This window comes from Chrysemys picta, chromosome 6, assembly GCF_011386835.1.
Source record: "Chrysemys picta bellii isolate R12L10 chromosome 6, ASM1138683v2, whole genome shotgun sequence".
Classification (NCBI taxonomy): Eukaryota; Metazoa; Chordata; order Testudines; family Emydidae; genus Chrysemys; species Chrysemys picta.
Genome location: NC_088796.1, coordinates 60885788 through 60909689, shown reverse-complemented (window position 1 = coordinate 60909689; position 23902 = coordinate 60885788). Strand labels below are relative to the sequence as shown.

At 42.8% G+C, this 23902-nt stretch overlaps 2 protein-coding genes across 5 annotated transcripts in view; one reads left to right on the top strand and one right to left on the bottom strand.

The window, feature by feature from the left end:
• The window catches only part of LNPEP (leucyl and cystinyl aminopeptidase), a 97347-nt gene that overhangs the window by 57727 nt on the left and 15718 nt on the right, over positions 1 to 23902 (bottom strand). The window contains exon 1 of one of the 4 annotated variants that reach the window (XM_065550194.1): positions 10843 to 10887. The exons of the other annotated variants lie outside the window; for them this stretch is intronic. The gene's annotated coding sequence lies outside the window, so the exon portion shown is untranslated. Of the gene's footprint in view, positions 1 to 10842; positions 10888 to 23902 lie in introns of those variants that run through there. 4 annotated transcript variants of the gene reach the window in all.
• Positions 18882 to 21163, top strand: LOC135972377 (uncharacterized). Its single transcript, XM_065550233.1, has 2 exons — positions 18882 to 19599; positions 20594 to 21163. Exons 1-2 carry the CDS (start codon positions 19023 to 19025, stop codon positions 21067 to 21069), a joined length of 1053 nt encoding a protein of 350 aa, XP_065406305.1. The 5' UTR covers positions 18882 to 19022; the 3' UTR covers positions 21070 to 21163.

The window sequence follows — 23902 nt, the reverse complement described above, 5'->3', positions numbered from 1 at the left end:
ACAGAGTGTGCACATGTTGGTGGTCTTTGTGAAGTCGCTGGCCTATGGCTGTGTCAGTCACTTTTAGGTCACATCATACAGATGGCCTAGAGAACAGCCTGAGCTTCAGAGATATTAAAGTGTCACAGTTAGAAGCATTGTTTTATAGTCAAAACAATTTTAATTTTCTACTTTTAGCACAATCCCTGCCTCACCCCCCAAAAAAAGACACCAAAACTGATAGAAATTAGAAGCAAAAGCGACTGCTAACTTAATAATTTTGCTAGTCTTAATATGCTCACTAACACAGCTGTTTAACGTCATATCCACAAAACACCCTAAAATATCAGAAGTATTGTGTGATTTTTGAGGGGAGAAGGGGGTTGTTTGTTTTGTTAAACTACAGAAACCACAGAATCCATTACAACCAAGACAAATGTATGCAGCTTCTTAGAACAATTACAACATTCTGGTGTTAAAAGGTGATGAGATTCAAACTTACTGTAATGGGCTAGCCTGTGTTATGAAAAATAGGTTTGCTTTAAAATGCCTGCAGCAAAACTGGTTCTCTTGAAAAAGAAAGGAGGTGTTATGCACAACTAAACTATCAATCTGCACTAAGATTCCTTGTAAAAGTAAAATGAAACCTCTTAGAAGCTTGCTATGCAGTGCTTCCCAGAGGCAGAGAAGAGGAAACTATATAAAAAACTTTGAGGGCAAACACAGAATGGAGGAACTAAACAAATAGTACACTGTGTCTGAACATAGCTTTTTTCTTGCTATCAATATCGAGCAATAGACCAGCCGCTGTAAAGTTAATGGTTATTGCTAATCCATAATATTTACAGAAACTCTGGGAGTTTGTTGGGATAAATCAACAAAACATTTAATCATAAGTATAAGAATCAAGGAGTTTCCCCTTCACAAAGAACATTTTATTCTTAAAATTTGATAGGAAAGAAAGATTAGCATTGGTGGCAGGAACAAAAACATATTTCACTCATACAAAGTCTCCAGGGTATGCCTCTGTAGGTTTGAGCAAGTGGGAATTTTAGAAAGACTAGGAGGGTTAGAGATTTCAGGGGGGGGGGGGGGGAACCTTCCACCAAAGAACACATTCCTTAACTTGATGATGAATGTCTAAGAAGCTGCACTGCTTACGAGGAAATTTTACTAAAAATACAGAAGCATTATACCTATTAAAATTACTTGTTAATGGCTTGATACTGCTTCTATTGAAGCTAATAGCAAAACTAAATGTCAATTTAATAGGATTTTAGAGCCTGATCCTTCTTCCTAACACAGAAATTTGCCTTACAAGGACAGTGAAAGTTTTCAGCACACATTATGGACCAAAATCCTGATGTTTTTACTCGGTCCCTTTCAAGTAACAGTAAGGTCTGAGCCAAGAGGCAATTTCCTCTTTCTGCATGAAGATATAATTTTAAATTAAGTTTTAACCAAATTTTTAATCAAAATAGGAGTCGCTAATATTTTACAACAAAATAAAGCAATTCAATTATTTTTTTTGTAAAGCCGCCCTTATTTTAGATTATTGCAAAGAGGTTAAAGGGAGAGGGGAACAGCAAGAGAACACTAATGGACTGGCTGCCTGAAATACCTGAAACTAGAGCTAGAAACAAACAAAAAAGTTTCAGACAAGACTTTTTCCAGACACACAGACCCCACCAACTCAGGGAGGGAGGGAGGCAGATCCAGGTCAATCAAAAACATTTTGGCAATTTGCCAAATTGTTTTGGTGTGGGGAAAGAAATAACAAAATCCAAACATTTTATTTAAAAGTAGCAATATGAAATGTTTTGATTTGAAATTATTTTCTTCAAAATTAAGAAAGCTTTGAAATGAAGCATTTCATTTAGTTTTCAAACACATTATTAATTTTTCAGTTTGCCAAAAGTTGTGAAACAAAATTTTGTTTGCATTGACCAGACATGAATCCACAGCCCCAGAATAGCGAAACAAACAATTATTTACACAGCTCTAGGTGAAACCTGCCTGTTGCAGTAACTGAGACCTCATCCACCACCACCCCACCAAACAATATATAGAGTAGTCAGTCATTTTCACTACAGTAAAGCTACACACCTGTCAGATACAGGCATCGATTAAACTTCAGGCATCTGCATGATAAAACCTAAGTACTTCAATCTTCATACAGAGACTCAGATATACAGAAGTCAGTCCTTAATTTGTGCCAGAACTGAGCCTCGGTACTTCTAGGCTTGGCAGTTCATAGCCCCAACACCACTTTCATTAGAAATTAAGCACTGACAGAAGGACAAGATCTTCACCAAGCATTCTCAAAACTACGATACCCACACAAGGAAATAGAGAAACAAATCAACAGAGCCAGACATGTACCCAGAAGCCTCCTGCTACAAGACAGGCCCAAAAAAGAAACCAACAGAACTCCACTGGCCATCACCTACAGTCCTCAGCTTAAACCTCTCCAACGCATCATCAGTGATCTACAACCCATCCTGGACAATGTTCCCTCACTTTCACAGACCTTGGGAGGCAGGCCAGTCCTCGCCCACAGACAACCCACCAACCTTAAGCATATTCTCACCAGCAACCACGCACCGCACCATAACAACTCTAACTCAGGAACCAACCCATGCAACAAATCTCGATGCCAACTGTGCCCACATATTTACACCAGCAACACCATCACAGGACCTAACCAGATCAGCTACAACATCACCAGCTCATTCACCTGCACGTCCACCAATGTTATATATGCCATCATGTGCCAGCAATGCCCCTCTGCTATATACATTGGCCAAACTGGACAGTCACTATGCAAGAGGATAAATGGACACAAGTCAGATATCAGGAATGGCAATATACAAAAACCTGTAGGAGAACACTTCAACCTCCCTGGCCACACAATAGCAGATGTAAAGGTAGCCATCTTACCGCAAAAAAAACTTCAGGACCGGACTCCAAAGAGAAACTGCTGAGCTCCAGTTCATTTGCAAATTTGACACCATCAGATCAGGATTAAACAAATACTGTGAATGGCTATCCAACTACAGAAGCAGTTTCTCCTCCCTTGGTGTTCACACCTCAATTGCTAGCAGAGCACCTCACCCTCCCTGATTGAACTAACCTCGTTATCTCCATACTGATTTATACCTGCCTCTGAAAATTTCCATTACTTGCATCTGAAGTGAGGTTCTTACCCACGAAAGCTTATGCTCCCAATACTTCTGTTAGTCTTAAAGGTGCCACAGGACCCTCTGTTGCTTTTTACAGAAGGACTGTAGTTAGTGCAGTGATGGGTTCTACATAAACCCAAAACATTTCTGCTCCACTGAAGTACAACTGCTTTCTGAACAATAGTGTTGGCTGACTTTTACTAATGGCCATAATAAAAATACAGTATTGGTTACATTTCTTTTGTTTTTTTCAGTTACACAACTGGTTTAAACTACTTTGCTCAATCAGCAATATGTAGAGTCTAGGTCTTCCCTATACGACAAACATTTTCTTTTAACATTTTAAAAGCAAGGAAGCCCAGTACTGCTGAGTGTAATTTGATGTTTGACATCTTTGTAGCACTTTGTCTGGAAATGGAAGAGACAGAACAGTTAACCCGGGTCTTAAAAATTTAGCATTTCAAAATGAATCCCAAAGATAAAAAATTGATCTCTCTTTTCCAGATTTGTAAAGTTTATTTTTCTAAACAATATTTTAACATTCCCCATAAAGAATTTAAATATAAAAACACATTTCTATACTAAATGCACAAATCAGATAAGAGTCAGAGAGATGTGTTTCGAAAATCCAGAAGAGAAGGGAGTGACTCAAATGCTGTAACTCCCAACCTCTTTCAACCACTTAAATCGAGTTATATTGAAAGCAATAAATAAATAAAATAAAAATAAAATAAAATAAAATAAAATAAAAGAAGACTGCCCACAAACTGTACAAAAAAAGTTAAACCAGTTATTTAACACTGAACAGCAGTAAAAAGGACTTGTATTTAAAATGCTGCTAAAAGCCACCTCTTGAAGAGCCAGATCTGTTCAATACCTTTGTGTTGAAAACTTAGTTGTATGTGTACCATTAAACAATGGTTTAAACTGCAAGTGCCTATCAGTAATGCACAAAGCTTCTCCTTTCTAAATTATTCTTTTGATTATGAGTCTAGATGGACAAATTGGGTAGAGTGTTTGGTTGTTCGCATAGGTTACCATATTCAGTTGCCATTCCTGCTGATTGGGTCACGAGTCTTAATCTCAGTTTTGTAAGGAATTAAGGCCCCAATCCCTCAAACACATATATACATAAAATTATGTATGCATGCAAGTACTGTAGTTTCACTCAATTCTCAGTTGTGTAAGGGCATCTATCTATGACAGGATTGGGCACTTTAGAAACGTGCAGAGATAGGTAAGGAATAGGCCAAGTCTTGGCTACTGAGCAAACTGATCTACTGCAAGTTGGCAGTAGTTCCATCTTACATGGAAAGCATTTGCACACTTCCAACTGTCTAGCTGCACAGACAATGGTTACTGCCAAATTAACTAAAACAAAGAGTGAAATTCAGAAAGGACTAACCTCAGGTCATTAGGCAAAAAGCAGCTGGACTAGAATGGTTACCATGATTTAAATTGCACCTTCCCTATTGAGAATGATTAGTGTCACAGGTAGTGAAGGAAAAGTCTAACTGTGATTTGTGGAGCACACCAGTGGACCTGTATTTACAGACTAGCTTTTAAAACGGCTACTCTGACAACATCCAACTGACTCGATCCACTGGATTTCTAAAATATTAGACAGCCATAGGATGTGATGTTTGCAGGGATTAGAATGAGACCATATAGGCATTTAAAGGTGAAGTGGTAATTATGAAATTCAACAACATCTTTACCCACCCACCCACACCCCTACCTACCTCTAAAGAAACTTAATATTAGGAAGACTTCCTTCTGCTCAATTACAAAATTACACCTGCTTCTCCAAGGATGGCGGGGGGGGGGGGGGGGAGGAGGAGGTGTTTTTACTCTAATTCTCTCTATTTTAATCTCTCTCCAAGTGCACTGCAAACAGATAAAAAAAATACTGAGAACAGGCCTGCAACTGCTTTACTTTCACACTGTTAGTCTTTAGAATCATTTGCGATCTTATTTCTCTAAAAGCGGCAAAGCCTTCTCTGTATCATGCTCAATCCATGGAACGATTACTCTGTCCCAGGAAAGTACCTCTCTTTTTCCCCCCCCCCCCTTTTTTGCTTATGATTGCATTTGCCCTGCATATGCTTTTCTTAAGAGGAAGATCCACAAAGCTCTGCTGAAAGCCTGACCCATTTAGACAGTCTACTTTTTAAGCTAGTGCAGGAGAGTGCACCCATTTACACCAGCTTTAGATCTGGCTAATCTTTCTTGGAAATGAATTTCTAAAAATGCTATACAATGAGGATGTAAGAAGTGTGAAAATCGGCACACTATTGAAAACAACTTTCCTAATTACAATTAGACATAGTAATTAGATTTTTCTTCTCAAAACGCTACATAGCGAAGACCGTTGAACCAGTTTGCCCCAGATACAAAATGCCACTAGAAGCCAGACCTTACCTCCCACCCCAAGCAGGAATGGCTCAATACAGACCATTTTAATCCAGAGCTACAGACAGCAAACAGAGCAGCTCTGCATCTACAACAGCAAGTATGTAATTAACTAAGAATATTGATAGGGCAATAGTTTTACAAACACTGTATCGGACCTGGTCAGTGAGATGAAGTTTCTGTAAATGGGGTTATTAGACTTTCCTGTATGGGTGTACAGATCTATCTTAATAGGAATCTCTTGGAAAAACAAGCAGGGAAGCCACACTGACTATAACAAAACAAAAAAACCAAACAAACCAACAAAAACAGTTGGGGGCAGTTAGAGGACAATGGCCTACTTCCAGGTTCTAACTTGAAGTGACACCACTGTTTTGCCAGTGCTGGGAACTAACTGATCAAAAGGCTATAGACAGTTAAAGAGTGCCTTGTTCTCTTACAAAGAAAGGGATCAAAGGACTGGGCAAGATTTAAAGCAACACTCCCCAGCTCAGGGGGAGAGATAATTGGTTGTGAGTTAAAGGAAAAGACTAAGAGAGAGAGAGAGAGAGAGAGAGAGAGACACACACACACACACACACACACACCTTAGCTGTCCCTGGGCATCTATACCAGTGGGTCTCAAACTTTTTTACTGGCAACCTCTTTCACATCGCAAGCCTCTGAGTGCGACCCCCCCAATAAGTTAAACACACTGTTTAATATATTTAACACCATTATAAATGCTGGAGGCAAGCGAGGTTTGGGGTGGAGGTTGACAGCTCGCGACCCCCCATGTATTGACCTCGTGACCCCCTAAGGGGTCCGAACCCCCAGTTTGAGAACCCCTGATCTATACAAAGTTTAGACCTACCAGCATTGCCACATGGAAGGTGGACAGCCGTCTGGCAAACTAGTGTTGTCCATAGTTGTATTATTTAAGATCTTTTTCTCTATCATGATTCTACATAAAACAACAATACTTTAAGAAGACTATTTGGTTACTGGATACCACTGTCATAGCTCCCAGAGAGAGCAGAACTAGGGGGCACTGAACATATATTAGAGCTGCTGGGAAAATCACAGCTGATCACTATGGTGTGCAGCCCAGGGCCTGGTCTGAGAAAGGGAGAATCATGGGATTCCACCTGGAGAGGGATGTGCTTTCAAAAGAGGCATATGGGGATTTAGCTGGATAGCTACTATTGGTGTTTCTGGGCGATAACAAAAAACTCTTGCACACTACTTGGAAAGCATATCCCAAAGTGTTTGTGGACAATAGCAACCTCTCAGTTTGGAGGATAGGATTAAAATTCAAAATGATCTGGACAAACTGGAGAAATGGTGTGAAGTAAATAGGATGAAATTCAGTAAGGACAAATGCAAAAGTACTCCACTTAGGCAGGAACAAATCAGTTGTACACATACAAAATGAGAAATGACTGGGTAGGCTGGAGTCCTGTAAAGAGGGATCTGGGGGTCACAGTGGATCACAAGCTAAATATGAGTCAGTGTAACACTGTTCAGGGGGGAGAGGGCAGGGAAGCCATCATTCTGGGATGTATTAGCAGGAGTGTTATAAGCAAGACACGAGAAGTAATTCTTCCACTCTACTCCATGTTGATTAGGCCTCAACTGGAGTATTGTATCCAGATCTGGGTGTCACATTTCAGGAAATATATTGGCAAATTGGAGAAAGTCCAGAAGTGAGCAACAAAAATGATTCAAGGTCTAGAAAATATGACCGATGAGGGAAGGAAGGTTGGGAAAATTGGGTTTGTTTAGTCTGGAGAAGAGAAGACAGTGGGGACACAAACATTTTGAGAGTACATAAAAGGTTGTTACAAGGAGGAGGGAGAAAAATTGTTCTCCTTAACCTCCGAGGATAGGACAAGAAGCAATGGGCTTAAATTGCAGCAAGGGTGGTTTAGGTTGAACATTAGGAAAAACTTCCTAACTCTCAGGGTGGTTAAGCACTGGAATAAATTACCTAGGAAGGTTGTGGAATCTCCATCATTGGAGATTTTTAAGAGCAGGTTAGACAAACACCTGTCAGCAATGGTCTAGATAATACTTAGTTTGGCCATGAGTACAGGGGACTGGACTAGATGACCTCTCAAGGTCCCTTCCAGTCCTGTGATTCTATTTAAGGGTCCCTGATGGCCTATTTTGTTTGTCAGTGGGGAAATAATTATGTTTTAGGCCCTTATGTCTTACAGTTCATTTAAACATACACACATTATTATATAGAGAGGTTACAAACTCAGAATTATCATGTATTTGAACCATTTCTATGACCATAGTGGACAATAAAGTTTAAAATTGTGTATCCCCAATGTAAGGTCTGGAAGTAGCCATATCCATCAGTAGTATAGGCTCAGCAAAATGAAATATTTAAGCCAGCTAATGCGGTGCTGTATATAGCATTATGTGACACCTACACAAGCAAAGTCAGATCTTTCTTCATCTAAATCAGCTACTCTTTGCTTTAGAGCCAATAATTGTAAATGTATTAGTTGAGCTAATCTCTTGCAATATACCTATTACATTTTGGGGCTCTCTCTAACATCTTACATATTTTAAAAAGGCTATCACATGTTCTTTTCTTGCACAAGCTTGTTTCAATTATGCCTGTCAGAATTTTTGTGGTAAGGTTTTATTTGCTCAAACATTTACTACTGTAATGGTTGGTTCCCTTCTGTTCAGTCTCCCTAATTGTTATACACACTTAAGTTCTTCCTAGGAAAAAAACAGAGAAACACAGCCCAATACTGTCTAATGAGATTATTCATTATTAATAAAGAGAGGGTGCAAAATATAATTTTAAAACAATCATAGAAGATCAGGGTTGGAAGAGACCTCAGGAGGTCATCTAGTCCAACCCCCTGCTCAAAGCAGGACCAACCCCAACTAAGGGCTTGTCTACACTTCCCATTTAAAGCGGGGGAAAAAATCCCTTTTTTTGCACAAAAACCATGGGTGCATCTACACTTGCCAATGACATTTTGCGGTGAAACTCAGAAGTTTCACCTCAAAAAGAAAACCACCTCCACGAGAGGCATACAGCTCTTACCGGTGATACTTTTACGGTGATGTGCAAGTAAAGAGACATTCTTCCTGTTTACAGAGCTTTTAGCCTCCACAGGATATCCTACAGTGCTTAGGTTACCACTCTGGCCAGCAGCTCTGCTGCTCTCATGCCCAGGTAACTAGACATCCCTCCCGTAAAGCCCAGGGAACTTTGAAACTCCCCTTCATGTTTTCTTGGCAACACTTATCTGGCCAGGGGACAATGCCTGCTCCATGGCGCAAACAATCCCCTGCTTGGAGCAATGTTGGGCTACTGGAGCTGATCAGTGTTTAGGGAGGAGGCTGTGCAGGGACCCAGGATGCCCTGCGATCACCCTGCCCACAAGACCTAGCGTCAAAATGGAGAGAGCTGCACTGCGGGATAGCTGCCCTCAGTATGCTCCTCTCATGGCGATGGAAGTACTGCAAATGTAAACACTCTCTGATGCCTGTGGAAGTAAATGAGTACACAAACCAGTGGTTTTCTTTCCCCATCTCCGGTGAGAAACTGACCGTGCAAAAACCTCTGCAAGTTTAGACACAGCCCTGGCTGGGATAATTTAGGCTTTGTCCAGATGTGATAAGAAATTGTATTAATAGTACTCATTTCTCTAGAATCAGACAGCCAATTGGGTGAAGGGGGTGGGGAAAAAGCACTTAGCACTTCTAGATACACATACCAAAAAGATACAAAGCGCGATTCCACACATCCACCTCTTTTTGTTTAGGCTGAGCAAGGCAGTCCACCTCACCAATTGCTGTACCATCTCTGAAGGCACAATTAAATGCAGACTCTGCTTCTGTACACAACAGTCCCTCCTGTTAAGCGGAAGTTTGAGCTCAGTAGAATCTGATGAGCCCACAGTCCCTCTAGAAATAAAAGTCTCAAACGAAGTCTGCCAGACTTCCTAGTTTTTGTGGCTCTTATACTACTCTTCAACTCAGTTTTGGAGGCCACACCAGCAGGACTAACAGTCTTTCCGAGTTGGAACATCATCAGATTCTGTAAAGCTGAGACCTCTCCTCCACAACAGATTGAGCTAGCTATTGGTTTAGGCTAAGAGTTGCAAACTTGCAAAAAGGACCATCCCATGACCCTTTAGGCTATAACAGTATCAGGGGAGGAGCCAGTTATTAAAAAACTCTTAACCATGTTTATCAATGGGTTGTACTGGTTTCCCTGTAATGCTATTAATATAGGTTTTGCATTACTTTGAACATGGTGGCATCCCATCTATACAGCATGATTAAATGGTGCAGTGTGTCAGTCCCCTTTCTCTTACAGTGTGTTTGGCTCCTAAATATTATATTAACTCTGAAGTTTAAAAGTCAACACTACTAGCAATTCACTAACTTTCCATTACTGCTATTATGATCAGCAACATGCTTATAAAGTGCAATTAGACATCATGAAAGTTAGAGATGGAACAGATCTAATCTTGCCCCACTCGAGTTTATTCAGAAAATTGCTATAAAGATCAAAATGAAAGGGCCAGGAAAATAATCACATCATCTCTTTGCATTCCTCCACTAGCTCTATCATCAAACATAAGCTAGGACTTCATTTTCAAGATCCTTTATGACCCATCAGCTCTCATTCAGTATGGAAAGATGAACTCCTGTGTCCAATAGGCTTATGATGACTGCCTCCATTGCCAGCTTGTTTGATAATTTAACAAGCACCTTCATGCTTTCTCCCATGCTGCCCGTAATGCTTGGGAGGAGCTTCCCAGGAACATGGGATGAATGAATGAATGAATGAATGAATACATTATCCTCCTTAAAAACCAACCAACCACACTCCTCTGCCATGAGGCCTACACAAAACTTGACAGAAAGGCCTTTGCTGAAACCACCGACTATCAAGCTGACCAATATTGCCTCGTTGTTTCTCATTGTACGCCCCCCCATCTGCCTGTAATGATCTTTTGTCTCATTTCATACTTAGATTGTAAACTCCTAGCGGCAGGAATTGTCTTTTAGTTGTGTGTTTGTACAGCGCCTAGCATAATGGGGTCCTGGCCCAGGACTGAGGCGCCTAGATGGTATGGTGATACAAATAATCTGTTAAGTCATCTATTATGCCCCCTTTGCCAGTATGTGATTGCTCCCCTGCCCACAGTATATTCAGGTGATTTGTCAAATCCAGTTGCCACTACTCTCCTAGGAAATTACCTAGTACACAACTGAATAATTATTGCTGTTAGGATTTGATTTTTACCTCTTAGGGGAGGTAGGGGAAGGTCGAATCTGGGAAAGGTCAGTGGACGTCTGTAACAAGAGGAAAAGGGCAGATGTGAAAGACCAGTGGTGTGCAAGGTATGAACATAGTGTTGGAACTATTTCTCTCCCATCCCATTTCCATCCCTGCACACATTATGGAAATTAGCTGCCAGAGCCTTCTAAGAATTATGATTTTCTCTAATACAGGAACATGTGATCCCAGTTACAGCTGTATCTGACAGCATGGGTTCATTACCACTGTGTGTCAACATTTACATTACACAGAGGTGCATAACTTGGCTGTAAATATTTGCTTTGGGTGGAACCATTTATGCAGTGTTCTGAACCTTCACACATTATGCAGTTTTCAATTGCTATGGAGAGATGTGAGAGACCTATTCATCATTCAGACCAGAGTATCAGACAATGGGTTCTGAAAAGCTTGGGACCTTTTAAGCAAATAGAAAACTTGCTTAAACCCTTTTTTCTGCAACAATAATCATCCTAAAACATTTCAAGCTGCCTGCACAAGAATTCATAGAGTGTTAAATTAATGGTAACATCAGCTCAAATAACGGTATAGCAGATGTGTAAGTGGATCCTGGAGAGACTATATTAGGGAACCACAGTACTTTGCAAATTAAATGGGCCGTTTATAGTTGCTTGGAAGCAAGGGCCCTAAGCACTCAAAGTATGCCTAAATTGGTCTTTTAAGAAGCCAACCTAGTTTGGGGCAGGCTACTATTTGGAGGGATGACCATTGCAAGTGTTCTAGAACTGCTGGGTGAGATTTTTTAAAAGGGGCCTAAGGGAATTAAGCAAACGACTCCCACTGAATTTGAATGGGATTTGTGCACCCAAATACTTAGGCTCCTTTCAAAATCCCAGCTCGTGTTTCTGTTGACAATGGCTGCTCTTACCGTATTTTTTTTTAGTACGGTATAAGATTTTATACACTTTGGGATAGGCTTTCCAAGTAGTGTGCAAGAGTTTTTTGTCATCACCCATAAACACCAATAGTAGCTGTCCAGCTAAATCCCCATATGTCTCTTTTGAAAGCACATCCCTTGCGATCTTGCCTGGTTACCTTAACTGGGTTCTGTAGTGGTTTATAACAGACCTGAATTTGTATTATGATCCTGTTAGCTTCAATAAAAACAATTAAAGGAAACCAAGAGCCTGGAACCAGAAGCACCACACACTGAGACTGTACCAGATTTCATACATTAAAGAGGGCTCGGAGGAAATGAGAGGAAAAGGAATTGCATACGCTCTTTGAGCCTCAACTCATCTCATATGATACCTTTTCCTGTAACTCTGGTTGCATTTCTCCCTCTCTCCCACTTTCACCCATTAATAGAGCACATGTAAGAAGAAAAGGGTAAAATTTTAACATTCTAACACTACATTAACTGCACAAAGTCAGCAAATTGAGGAGGTTCCCACAGTAATGGTAACTTCCGCCTTGCACATATGCCTGACAAACAGGGTCTTTCATCACATCAACACACAACCAGACACAATGTGGCAAATAGAATACATAAAGGTAAGAGCACTATCACTAAAGTGTCATGTCTACCAAACTTTCTATTTCTAGATGAACTCTGATTATATAGCAAGTGACCCAACACTGTCCCTGCTTTAATGTTACTGAAGTAATCTCAAATCTGAAGTTCCTGACCTTTGTGAAATTAAATCTTAACCTTAACATTCTGTTAATGTGGCTTCCAAGCCAATTACTAATTCTTTGTTTTAGGCATGCAGCTCAGCTCAAAGTATACTGGTAATCAACAGGGACAAGCTAACATTGCAGACACGCACTGAGCATTATGTGGGTAATTTCATTTTCTCTTTAAATATGCACAGCAGGCAAAGACTATACAAGGGCTATTTACTCCGTATCCAGGACACATCCTGCTGAAACCTCAAGCACAAACTCACAGATGCTAGTAAGCCTTAGTTTCTGAGATCTGAACTAGTGAAGGACTGTACTGACGCGAAGCTGCACATACAGATCTCTAATGCCTCTGGTCTTTATTCACACCATAAAAGGTAATTTACTGCTTGCTATGAAAATTATGATCTGCTACTTCACTACTGGCTTTTCCAATGTTCAGCATCTACTATACTGCTCTGTTTTAAAGTGGTTCTTGGTCTTTCAGAAGAGAAATTAAGCAGAGATTAACTTTCTTAGGTAGTCTCCTTTTGATCATGCGTACATGATGAAAAATGCCCTTTTATAAGATATATTTGAGTATAAGGTACTATTGTTTTTCAAGGGTGTGGGCACTGCTAGTTCTAGATTTGTTGATTGTGTGCAATTGCTTTGTTATATATTTCGTGATAAAACGAATAAAGGCAGGAGTTTAAAAGATACAGAGTCACAGTGAACACTAATATCCTTTCTGTTTGATTAGTAAAGGGGAGAAAATCATCCAAAAGTGCTGCAAAATGTTCTTCATAATTTAAAAAGCAGGACATTGGAGGGGGAAGAGGGGAAATACAGAACAAATGCCCAAACTACTTGTTTGGTTTATCCACCTGTTATGTCTTGTCTTTTAGATTGAGCACTGCAGTCCCTGCTCCAGGGAACTTGCAAGCTAGATGCTGCCACAATATAAATGAGCAGTAATCATTTAAAAAGGCAGGATTTTCAAGTGATTAGGGATTCTGGGAGCCCAACTTGACACAATATATGGGACCGGAGCTGCAGGAAATGCGGAGCACCCACCCTGAAAGAATCAATCAGTCCTCTATAAAATACATTTTAATTTGGATACCCAACAATGGAGGCAGCGGCAGCAGCAACAAGTCACTAATGAAACTCTTGGCCAGAACAAATACAGAAGCCATCAGAAGGATCATCCTGACACAAGTTTCTTTACCCTGTGACACTTGAAAGGTCTTTAAGTACTGCAATTAAAAAAAAAAGTCACAGTAGACATTAAAGAAAATGGTGTGTACAGATTGTTACTCAAAAATATGAAAAAAATGACAATACTTTTTAATTAAGAGTAGTCTTAGCCCCTATCCAATTTGTTCTAAGCAACAGTGATGTTTGTTAGTGGTTTTTGTTTGTTTGTTTTAACTTAACAGGAAACAGACAAGTTGTTCAGCATACCATTCTTTGTTAATGATGTGAACCAAAGCTGCCTGTACTGATTTGTTGCAAGCCCTTAAATAAGGCTGGGGAAAGCTTAAAAATAAGCCTGAAGTTTCTGAAGATAGTTACCAGAACAGAGTGTATGATCAGGCTTCTTAGAGCTTTTCAATTTGTTCTAATCCTAGTCTTGGGACACTAAGTAAAAAGGAGCAACAAAATACACAGGGGAATTGTCTGCATGTAGCAGTCAAGGTTAAAAAGAAACTTGACAATTTAATCCCCAAAGCCTTGGGAACACAGGTTGTACAGATAGTATTCAGTAAACCTGGTCCAGCATCTCCATCACTGGATTCCTTACACAACACAATAGAAAGTTAGACTCCGTCCAGTGGGAAAATGTCAGCTTAAATAAAGACAAGCTGGGTGAGGCAATATCTTTTATTAGACCAACTTCTGACAAGCTTTCGAGAAAGGTCCTCAAAGTGACATTCGGCATACCTTTGTCAGACCTGAAGAAGAGCTTTTTATAAGCGCAAAAGCTTGTCTCTCACCAACTGACATCAGTCCAATAAAAAAATGTTACTTCACCCACACTGTCTCTCTAATATCCTGGGACTGACACAGCTACAACTACACTGCATACAATAGCTGAAAACAAAGGCCATGCAAAGAGTGGAATCCTAGTAGTCTCAAAACATTTACTAAACACCCAACACTGCCAGAGAAAGGTGTGACATTATTGACATGAACTGTAACTTTATAGATCATTGTTGCAACCACTGTTATACATTTGCAGCGAATATTGTACAAAGGTAGTCGAGTGATGGGTCTATGAAAAGCTTATGATTTGCTGGTTACACTGCTCTACAGCCAAAATGCTTCTGAAATAAATGTAGTCAAACTTTACTAATTCTGGGTCACTGAGAACGAAAATGATGCTTAAAATTGTTGTTTGGCTCTAGTTTTCAAGATATGCTATTGGGTCAGTATATACAACCCTTGACTTGGGAATATCAGAGGATAAGTGAGTTATAAAGGGAAGGGATCTCAATTTAAACCAGAAATAACTAAAATACATCTTTGACTGGATCTATGAATAAATCTATGACTGGGTTTGGACAGTACTTGCTTTTTAGGCAAAACAATGAATGATGCAATCTGAAGCTGGTGTTGCGTCATACCTGATCTGAATTGCATCATGTTATTCCTAGAAGTCATGGATGATGCAATCATAACGAAGCTTACATCACTCTGCTGAACAAATTGCCCTATATCAGCTCTAGAAATCATACAGTGTCGTGCTCTCTTATTTGTCAGTGTTTGATTTTGCAAAGGGACACATTTCTGTTTAGCCAAAGTGAGTAGAGATGCCTCGTACTTGTGTGAGCAGTGCAGATAACTTCTGCTATGTTTGTGGGGAAGTGACTTTTGCATCACAAAAGCGCAGTATAACCACTATGGTTAAGAAAGCCTATCACCTTTATTTTGGCTGCAAAATTGGAGATCAGGACAAGAGGTGGGCCCCACACATATGCTGCAACACTTGTGCAACAAATCTTCACCAGTGGTTGAACAGGAAAAGGAAATCTATGCCTTTTGCAGTGGCAATGATTTGGAGAGCGCCAACAGATCATACCAGCAATTGTTACTTCTGCATGGTGCCTCCAGTTGGGAAAGATGTGTCGAAGACGACAAAGTGGACTGTGCATTATCCAAACATTCCATCAGCTATACGCCCAGTACCCCACGGAGAAGGGCTGCCGGTTCCTGATGCACCAGAATCATTCTCACTTGAGTCAGACGAGGAAGAGGATGAAACTTCTGGTCCTGAACCATCAATGTCACAGGACCCACATTTTCTCCCATCCTCCTCCTCTGAACCACACCTCATAACACAAGGTGAACTGAATGACCTTGTCAGGGATTTGGAACGACCCAAGAGTAAGGCAGAGCTGTTGGGCTCCAGACTACAGGAGTGGAATCTCCTGGCAGGTGATGTTAGGGTTTCCATGTTCCGTGACTGTCAAAAGGATCTCGTCCCATTCTTCTTCACGGAAGGTGATCTTGTAGCCTGCAACAACATCGATGGTGTGATGGCAGCCCTCAACATCGTTCACGATCCAGATGAGTGGAGACTGTTCATTGATTCATCGAAGACGAGTCTTAAAGCTGTTTTACTGCATAATGGCAATGTTTTGCCATCAATTCCAGTTGGTCATGCAGTCCATATGAAGGAAACCTATGACAACATGAAACAACTTTTGAGGTGCATAAACTATGACCAACATCAGTGGCAGCTTTGTGGCGATTTGAAGGTTGTTGCTCTCTTGCTTGGTCTGCAGACTGGATACACAAAGTACTACTGTTTTCTCTGCAAATGGGATAGTCGTGCAAGAGATTCCCACTACATCAAGAAAGATTGGCCACTCCGACAGTCATTGGAGCCTGGGAGGAAGTGTTCCGCATCCACCACTTGTTGAATCAAGGAAGATTTTGTTACCACCCTTACACATCAAGCTGGGTCTGATGAAGAACTTGGTCAAGGCCATTTACAAAACACAAGCAGCTTTCAAGTACCTCCGTGGAAAATTTCCAAGGTTAAGTGAAGCTAAGATAAAGGAAGGTGTCTTTGTTGGTCCTCAGATTCGTGAACTTCTTCGAGATGATGCATTTGACCATGCACTGCGTGGCATGGAAAAGACGGCATGGAAAGCCTTCCAGTTAGTGGCAATAAGTTTTCTCGGAAACAAGGCAGACAACTACAGGTTGTTGGTGGAAAACCTCCTCAAGGCATACAAAAGCCTTGGTTGCAACATGTCACTAAAGATACATTTTTTGCATTCTCATCTAGATTTTTTTTCCACCGAACTGCGGAGCAGTGAGTGACGAGCACGGCGAGCGATTTCACCAGGACATTGCAACAATGGAGAAACGCTATCAGGGCAAATGGAGCCCATCAATGCTTGCAGACTATTGCTGGACAGTGACAAGAGCTGCTCCATTTAATGAATACAAGAGACAAGCCAAGACGTGCCGAGTAGATCCTGAATAGGACTAAATTATGTACATAATAGTTTGTTTCATAATAAATGTTATTTATATAACCCTTTTGCTGATTTTTAAAGTGTTACATAAACAGGACAGGTGAAATATCATCATGTAAAGCAACCATAAACACATGAAAAGATCTAGGTTTACAATTTATGATTAAAACTATTATCTACACAATATACATAGACATCAAATGTAAAAACTTAAATAAATATCTTAGAAACAGTAGCCAGTTGTTTTAATTGTCATATTTGAATTCAGCACATCAAAATACATAACAAATAGCACATTTTATCTCTGAATCAGATGACTTCTCAAAAATTGTAGACCAGTGTTATGATTATGCTATCTGTATGCATGTATCATTTTTGTATTTCAAGTTATAAATATTGGCTATGTACTTATATCTCGATGTGTTTGATTTTAAGTAGCACGAGTGAAGCATTTGGCCACCTTATTGAGAAGGGACTCTTCAAATTAGGTGCCCAATCAAGAAACATTTGACTCCAATCCACATGAGAAGTCTTCCTGGAAACGTTCAAGGTAGCATGTGAGCAATGGCTGCTCTCCCTGTAAAGAACTGAGTCATGCATGGACATGTGACTTGCCCACATGACTCCAAACTCCATCTTGCTGCTGTGATTTTCCACAGTAAGAACAAAGGGGTGTCCTTCCACATGGCAGAGGATCTAAAAGGTCCTGTAAACTCCTCCATTTTGTCTTCAATCTTGCTTCTTACCTCTGGAGGAACTTTGCTACAAACTGAAGCTTTGAACAAAGGACAGAATGACCCATCCAAGCCAGGGACTTGACTTGAACCTGCAATTTATTCCATCACTGCTACAAGCCTGGACCAAGAACTTTGCCATTACTGTACATAATTGATTCCATTTAACCAAATTTTAGCTCTCATTTATATCTCTTTTTATGAATAAACCTTTAGATTCTAAAGGATTGGCAACAATGTGCTTTGTGGGTAAGATCTGACTTGTATATTGACCTGGTTCTGGGGCTCGGTTCTTTGGGATTGAGAGAACCTTTTTTCTTTTACTGGGGTATTGGTTTTTGTTAGGGGTCTTATTTCTTCACCCTCTCACTTCCCTGCTCCTTCTCGCATGAACAGAGAGCAACAATACCCGAAGTCCAAAGGTGCAAACAATTTGATGTTTATTGGGGTGAACTTTTAGCAAGCATGATTTCAATTTCCTTAGTGTCCCCCTTCTCAGCTCTGACACCACAGAGCCTTGCCTGTGTCCCTGTTCCCATTCCCCCCCTGAGCAAAACATGATCCCAATCCCCCCCCAACTTTCTTATTGACTGCAGACAATAGTAAAACTTGAGTTCTGCTTAGCTATACCTTAACCAATAATTTTACTGAAATTTAACTAACCAATACTAACATATTGTATCACGGTTATTTAACCAATTATATCCCACCACCTTAATTGGTTTACACCCAACAAAATTAATTATGCAGCAGACAGAAACAATCACAGAACCAGACAGAGATTATACAGACAAACAATAGAGAAGTGGAGACTACAGTGATAGAACAATACAAAAATAAGGATTTCACATCCCAGCTATTAATAAGTAAGTTCTTGCCAGACAGAATGCTATTAAACTGAGGCCTGGTCTACACTAGGCGTTTATGTCGAAGTTAGCGCCGTTAAATCGAATTAACCCTGCACCCGTCCACACTGCGATGCTATTTAGTTCGACATAGAGGTCTCTTTAATTCGACTTCTGTACTCCTCCCCGACGAGGGGAGTAGCGCTAAATTCGACATGGCCATGTCGAATTAGGCTAGGTGTGGATGGAAATCGACGCTAATAGCTCCGGGAGCTATCCCACAGTGCACCACTCTGTTGACGCTCTGGACAGCAGTGCGAGCTCGGATGCTCTGACCAGCCACACAGGAAAAGCCCCGGGAAAATTTGAATTTGAATTCCTTTTCCTGTCTGGCCAGTTTGAATCTCATTTCCTGTCTGGACATCGTGGCGAGCACAGCAGCACTGGCAACGATGCAGAGCTCTCCAGCAGTGATGGCCGTGCAGTCTGGGAATAGAAAGAGAGCCCCAGCATGGACTGATCGTGAAGTCTTGGATCTCATCGCTGTGTGGGGCGATGAGTCCGTGCTTTCCGAGCTGCGATCCAAAAGAAGGAATGCAAAGATCTACGAGAAGATCTCTAAAGACATGGCAGAGAGAGGATACAGCCGGGATGCAACGCAGTGCCGCGTGAAAATCAAGGAGCTGAGACAAGGCTACCAGAAGACCAAAGAGGCAAACGGACGCTCCGGATCCCATCCCCAGACATCCCGTTTCTACGAGGCACTGCATTCCATCCTCGGTGCTGCCGCCACCACTACCCCACCAGTGACCGTGGACTCTGAGGATGGGATACTGTCCACGGCCGGTTCCTCAGACATGTTAGGGGACGGGGAAGATGAGGAAGGAGATGAGGAGGGCGAGGCAGTTGGCAGCTCTCACAACGCTGATTTCCCCGACAGCCAGGATCTCTTCATCACCCTTACAGAGATCCCCTACGAAGCGTCCCCAGCCATTACCCCGGACACAGAATCTGGTGAAGGATCAGCCAGTAAGTGTTGTAAACATCTAAACATTTATTTTTAACAAAACAGGAATATTAACAATTAAAAGAATGGGTTGTTCATGATTAGTGTGCCCTAGGCGCTTAACGGTTTAGTAAGGGGCAGTGCAAGTTTTGAAAAGAAATCTAGCAATGTCCGGTTTTCAGTGATTGTCCTGCACAAGCCGCTCTACTGTGTATTCCCTGCTACTGCAGCTACAGTAAAATGCGGTCTATATGTGCGGGGATAGAGCAGTAATCCTCCTGGGACATCTCGATGAAGCTCTCCTGGAGGTAACTTGAAAGCCGTTGCATGAGGTTCTTGGGGAGAGCGGCCTTATTGGGTCCTCCGAAGTACGACACGTTGCCGCGCCACGAGATTATCAGGTACTCGGGGATCATTGCTCTGCACAGCAGGGCGGCATACGGCCCTGGTCTTTGGAGGCTTTCCCGGAGCATTCTCTCTTTGTCGCTCTCGGAGATCCTCATCAGGGTGATGTCGGCCATGGTGACCTGCTTTTAATTAGGTAGGGGAATGTTAGTGTTGGGACTGCTTTCCCGTTCCTTTACAGAACTGTCACCGCTGGTTTGCAGCCACGCGGTGGAGGCGGGAGAGGGGCAGCCGAAAGGGATCATTCCCGGGGACAGCCGCGAGGGGGTGGGACAGGGGCAGAGTTCCCGCTTGCCGGATTGCTGGCAGCAGGGACTGACATTGATTTAAATGTGAAATGAGGCCAGTGGTAATATAAAAGTTTTAAACTGCCACAAGTGTACGGCTTACCATGTCTGCCTGCAACAGAAATTCCGTTGTGCTGCCTCGCTTCTCAAATGTGCTGTTCAAGACCCCAGGCACAGAATGCGAAGGCCGAGAATTCGACCTTGTGCTGAGTGCGCATGTGAAAGGTGCTGTGCATGGTCTTGTTCACAGAGAAAGACTATGTTCTTTGTTCACAACTACATTTATCTTTCAGAGGAATTCACTCCCTTTTTCCCATTTCCACAGCCCCGTCTGCGACTGTCTCACAACCTAGCCTGGAATCACACTCCCAGAGGCTAGCGCGGATTAGGCGTAGGAAGAAGAGGACACGGGAGGACATGTTCTCTGAGCTTATGGCCTCTTCCCAAGCCCAGGCAGCACAGCAGACCCAGTGGCGGGAGAACTTGACCCGAATGCACCAAGCCAACATGGATCGGGAGGAGAGGTGGCGGCAGGAAGACCAGCAGGCGACTCAAACGCTGCTTGGACTACTGAGGGAGCAAACGGACACGCTCCGGCGCCTTGTGGATGTTCTGCAGGAACGGAGGCAGGAGGACAGAGCCCCGCTGCAGTCCATCTCTAACCGCCCTCCCCCGCCACCAAGTCCCATACCCACCTCACCCAAAGTGCAAAGAAGGAGAGGCGGCAGAGTCCCTGCTAACTCTCACTCCACCCCTGCAGAGAGCTCTAGTAGCAGAAGGCTCTCATTTCCCAAAATTTGAAAAGTTCTTTCCTTCCCGCCTGACACAAGCCCACGTCCAAGTTTCACCTCCCAATGCCATGTGTAGTTGATAATAAAAAATTCGTTTCTGTTAACTACTGTTTCAATCATGTTCTTTTGGAGGAGGAGGGGAAAGGGGGTTGGAAATTGGACAGGACAGTCTCCTTTGGCAGGGTACATAGTCGGGGGCAGGCACAGCAGCAGGGCACATACACAGTGCAGTGATGCAGTGACTAGTTGCCCCGGTTAGTCTGGGAGGTTGTTTTGATGTAATGTTGGGGGGGGTGGGTTGCTCTGTGACTTTGTGGCGGGGGAGGGCAGTTACAGATCTTAAGCGCCGGTCCTTAGACAGGATCACAGAGCCACACAGCATGGGATCTGTAACCGTCCTCCCCCTGCCACAAAGTCAAATAGACCTCCCATACACACAGTCCCGATCAGGAGGGGTGACAGGCTCCGTTGAAACAAGCATCCCACCGCAGCGGAGCCTGTCAATCCTTGAGTTTAGAAGCTGCATTCGCATCACAACACTAGACCCGCCCCGCACCACAGTCTGCGTCCCAGTTTTAAAAAATTCCCGCTAAAACAGTATTAAAGAAAACGGTGTGCTTTAACAAAGTAGAACTATTTTTATTTCGACACGTGTGTTGGAGGGGGGGTGAAGGGGGTATGTAACTGGATAGGATAGTCAACATTACCTGGGTAAAGAAACGGGGGCAGGTTTAGCTTCTCAGTACACAAACTATAAAATCACAGGTTACCCTGCTCACTCAGGAACTTTGCTTTCAAAGCCTCCCGGATGCACAGCGCTTCCCGCTGGTCTCTTCTAATCGCCCGGCTGTCTGGCTGTGAGTAATCACCAGCCAGGCTATTTTCCTCAACCTCCCACCCCGCCATAAAGGTCTCCCCCTTGCTCTCACAGAGATTGTGGAGCACACAGCAAGCTGCTATAACAATGGGGATATTGGTTTCGCTGAGATCACAGCGAGTCAGTAAGCTTCTCCATCTCCCCTTGAGACGGCCAAAAGCACACTCCACCACCATTCTGCACTTGCTCAGCCGGTAGTTGAAGAGTTCTTTTTCAGTGTCCAGGGCGCCAGTATAGGGCTTCATGAGCCAGGGCATTAGCGGGTAGGCTGGGTCCCCGAGGATGACTATAGGCATCTCCACATCCCCAACAGTTATTTTGTGGTCCGGGAAGTAAATACCTTGTTGCAGCCGTCTAAACAGACCAGAGTTCCTGAAAACACGAGCGTCATGAACCTTGCCCGGCCATCCCACGTAGATGTTGGTAAAACGTCCCCTGTGGTCCACCAGTGCTTGCAGCACCATGGAAAAGTATCCCTTTCGGTTAATGTACTGGGTGGCCTGGTGGTCCGGTGCCAGGATAGGGATGTGAGTTCCATCTATGGCCCCACCGCAGTTTGGGAATCCCATCGCTGCGAAGCCATCTATGATCGCCTCCACGTTTCCCAGGGTCACTACCTTTGGCAGCAGTACATCAACGATTGCCTTCGCTACTTGCATCACAACAACCCCCACGGTAGATTTGCCCACCCCAAACTGGTTCGCGACTGACCGGTAGCTGTCTGGCGTTGCAAGCTTCCACAGGGCTATGGCCACTCGCTTCTGTACACTCAGTGCAGCTCGCAACCGGGTGTCACTGCGCTTCAGGGCAGGGGACAGCAACTCACAAAGTTCCAGGAAAGTTCCCTTCCGCATGCGAAAGTTTCGCAGCCACTGGGATTCATCCCAGACCTGCAGCACTATGCGGTCCCACCACTCAGTGCTTGTCTCCCGTGCCCAGAATCGCCGTTCCACGGCATCAACATGACCCATTGCCACTGTGATGTCCTCGGCGCTGGGTCGCCTGCTTTCTGACAGGTCTGTGCTACTCTCAGACTTCAGGACATCACCGCGGTGCCGTAGCCTCCTTGCCTGACTTTTCTGCATCTGCCTCAGGGAAACCTTTATGATAAGCTGCGAGACGTTGAGAGCGGCCACAACTGCAGCGATGGTCGCAGCGGGCTCCATGCTCGGAGTACAGTGGCGTCCGCGCTGTCAATGACTGGAAAAGCGCGCGAACTGTTTTCCCGCCGGCGCTTTCAGGGAGGGAGGGCGGGAGTGATGGACGGATGACGACAGTTTCCCAAAAGCACCCTCGACTCATTTTGTTACCCAGAAGGCATTGCCGGCTACACCCAGAATTCCAATGGGCAGAGGGGACTGCGGGAACTGTGGGATAGCTGACCACAGTGCACCGCTTCGAATGTCGACGCTATCACCGTTAGTGTGGACGCACAAAGTCGAATTACTGTCCTTAGTGTGGACACACACGTTCGACTTTGCAATATCGATTACAAAAATTCGATGCAAGTAAAATCGAACTACTCTCGTAGTGTAGACAAGGCCTAAGTTTCCTTTTACATCTTCTAGGCTCTTCTCTTTCTCTGGAGGTAATAGGAATATCAAAACAGGATTGTATTCCTAACAGTCCAATAGCACCTTATTTCAATGTAACTAGTTTAAAATGTAAGAATGTGACCATACACTTCTCAGTTTATGGCTGGCCTCTGCTGCTTAGCCGAAGGCCTTAGCCTAAGAACCAGGCCTCAAACTGTCGCAGTAAAAGGAAGGCCCTTACACTGGCAAACAGTGATTTTGATTCTTCTTTTATACTTCTATAACTAGCTAAGTGATAAAAATACACCTAAATTCTTAAAGTATACGCCTTTACAGACAGGCCTAAATATCTATATCTTAACAGTTTTCATAACCATTCATCCCCATAAAAAGTAGCTGCTGGTGGGGATACTGGAGTGTCTAAAGGAATT

What these genes read in the sequence shown, in the direction of transcription:
- LOC135972377 (XM_065550233.1), top strand. Translation starts at nt 19,023, where the DNA reads ATGCAGAGCTCTCCAGCAGTGATGGCCGTGCAGTCTGGGAATAGAAAG. An exon ending in ATCTGGTGAAGGATCAGCCA is followed by an intron (nt 19,600 to 20,593) that starts GTAAGTGTTGTA and finishes CCATTTCCACAG; the next exon opens with CCCCGTCTGCGACTGTCTCA.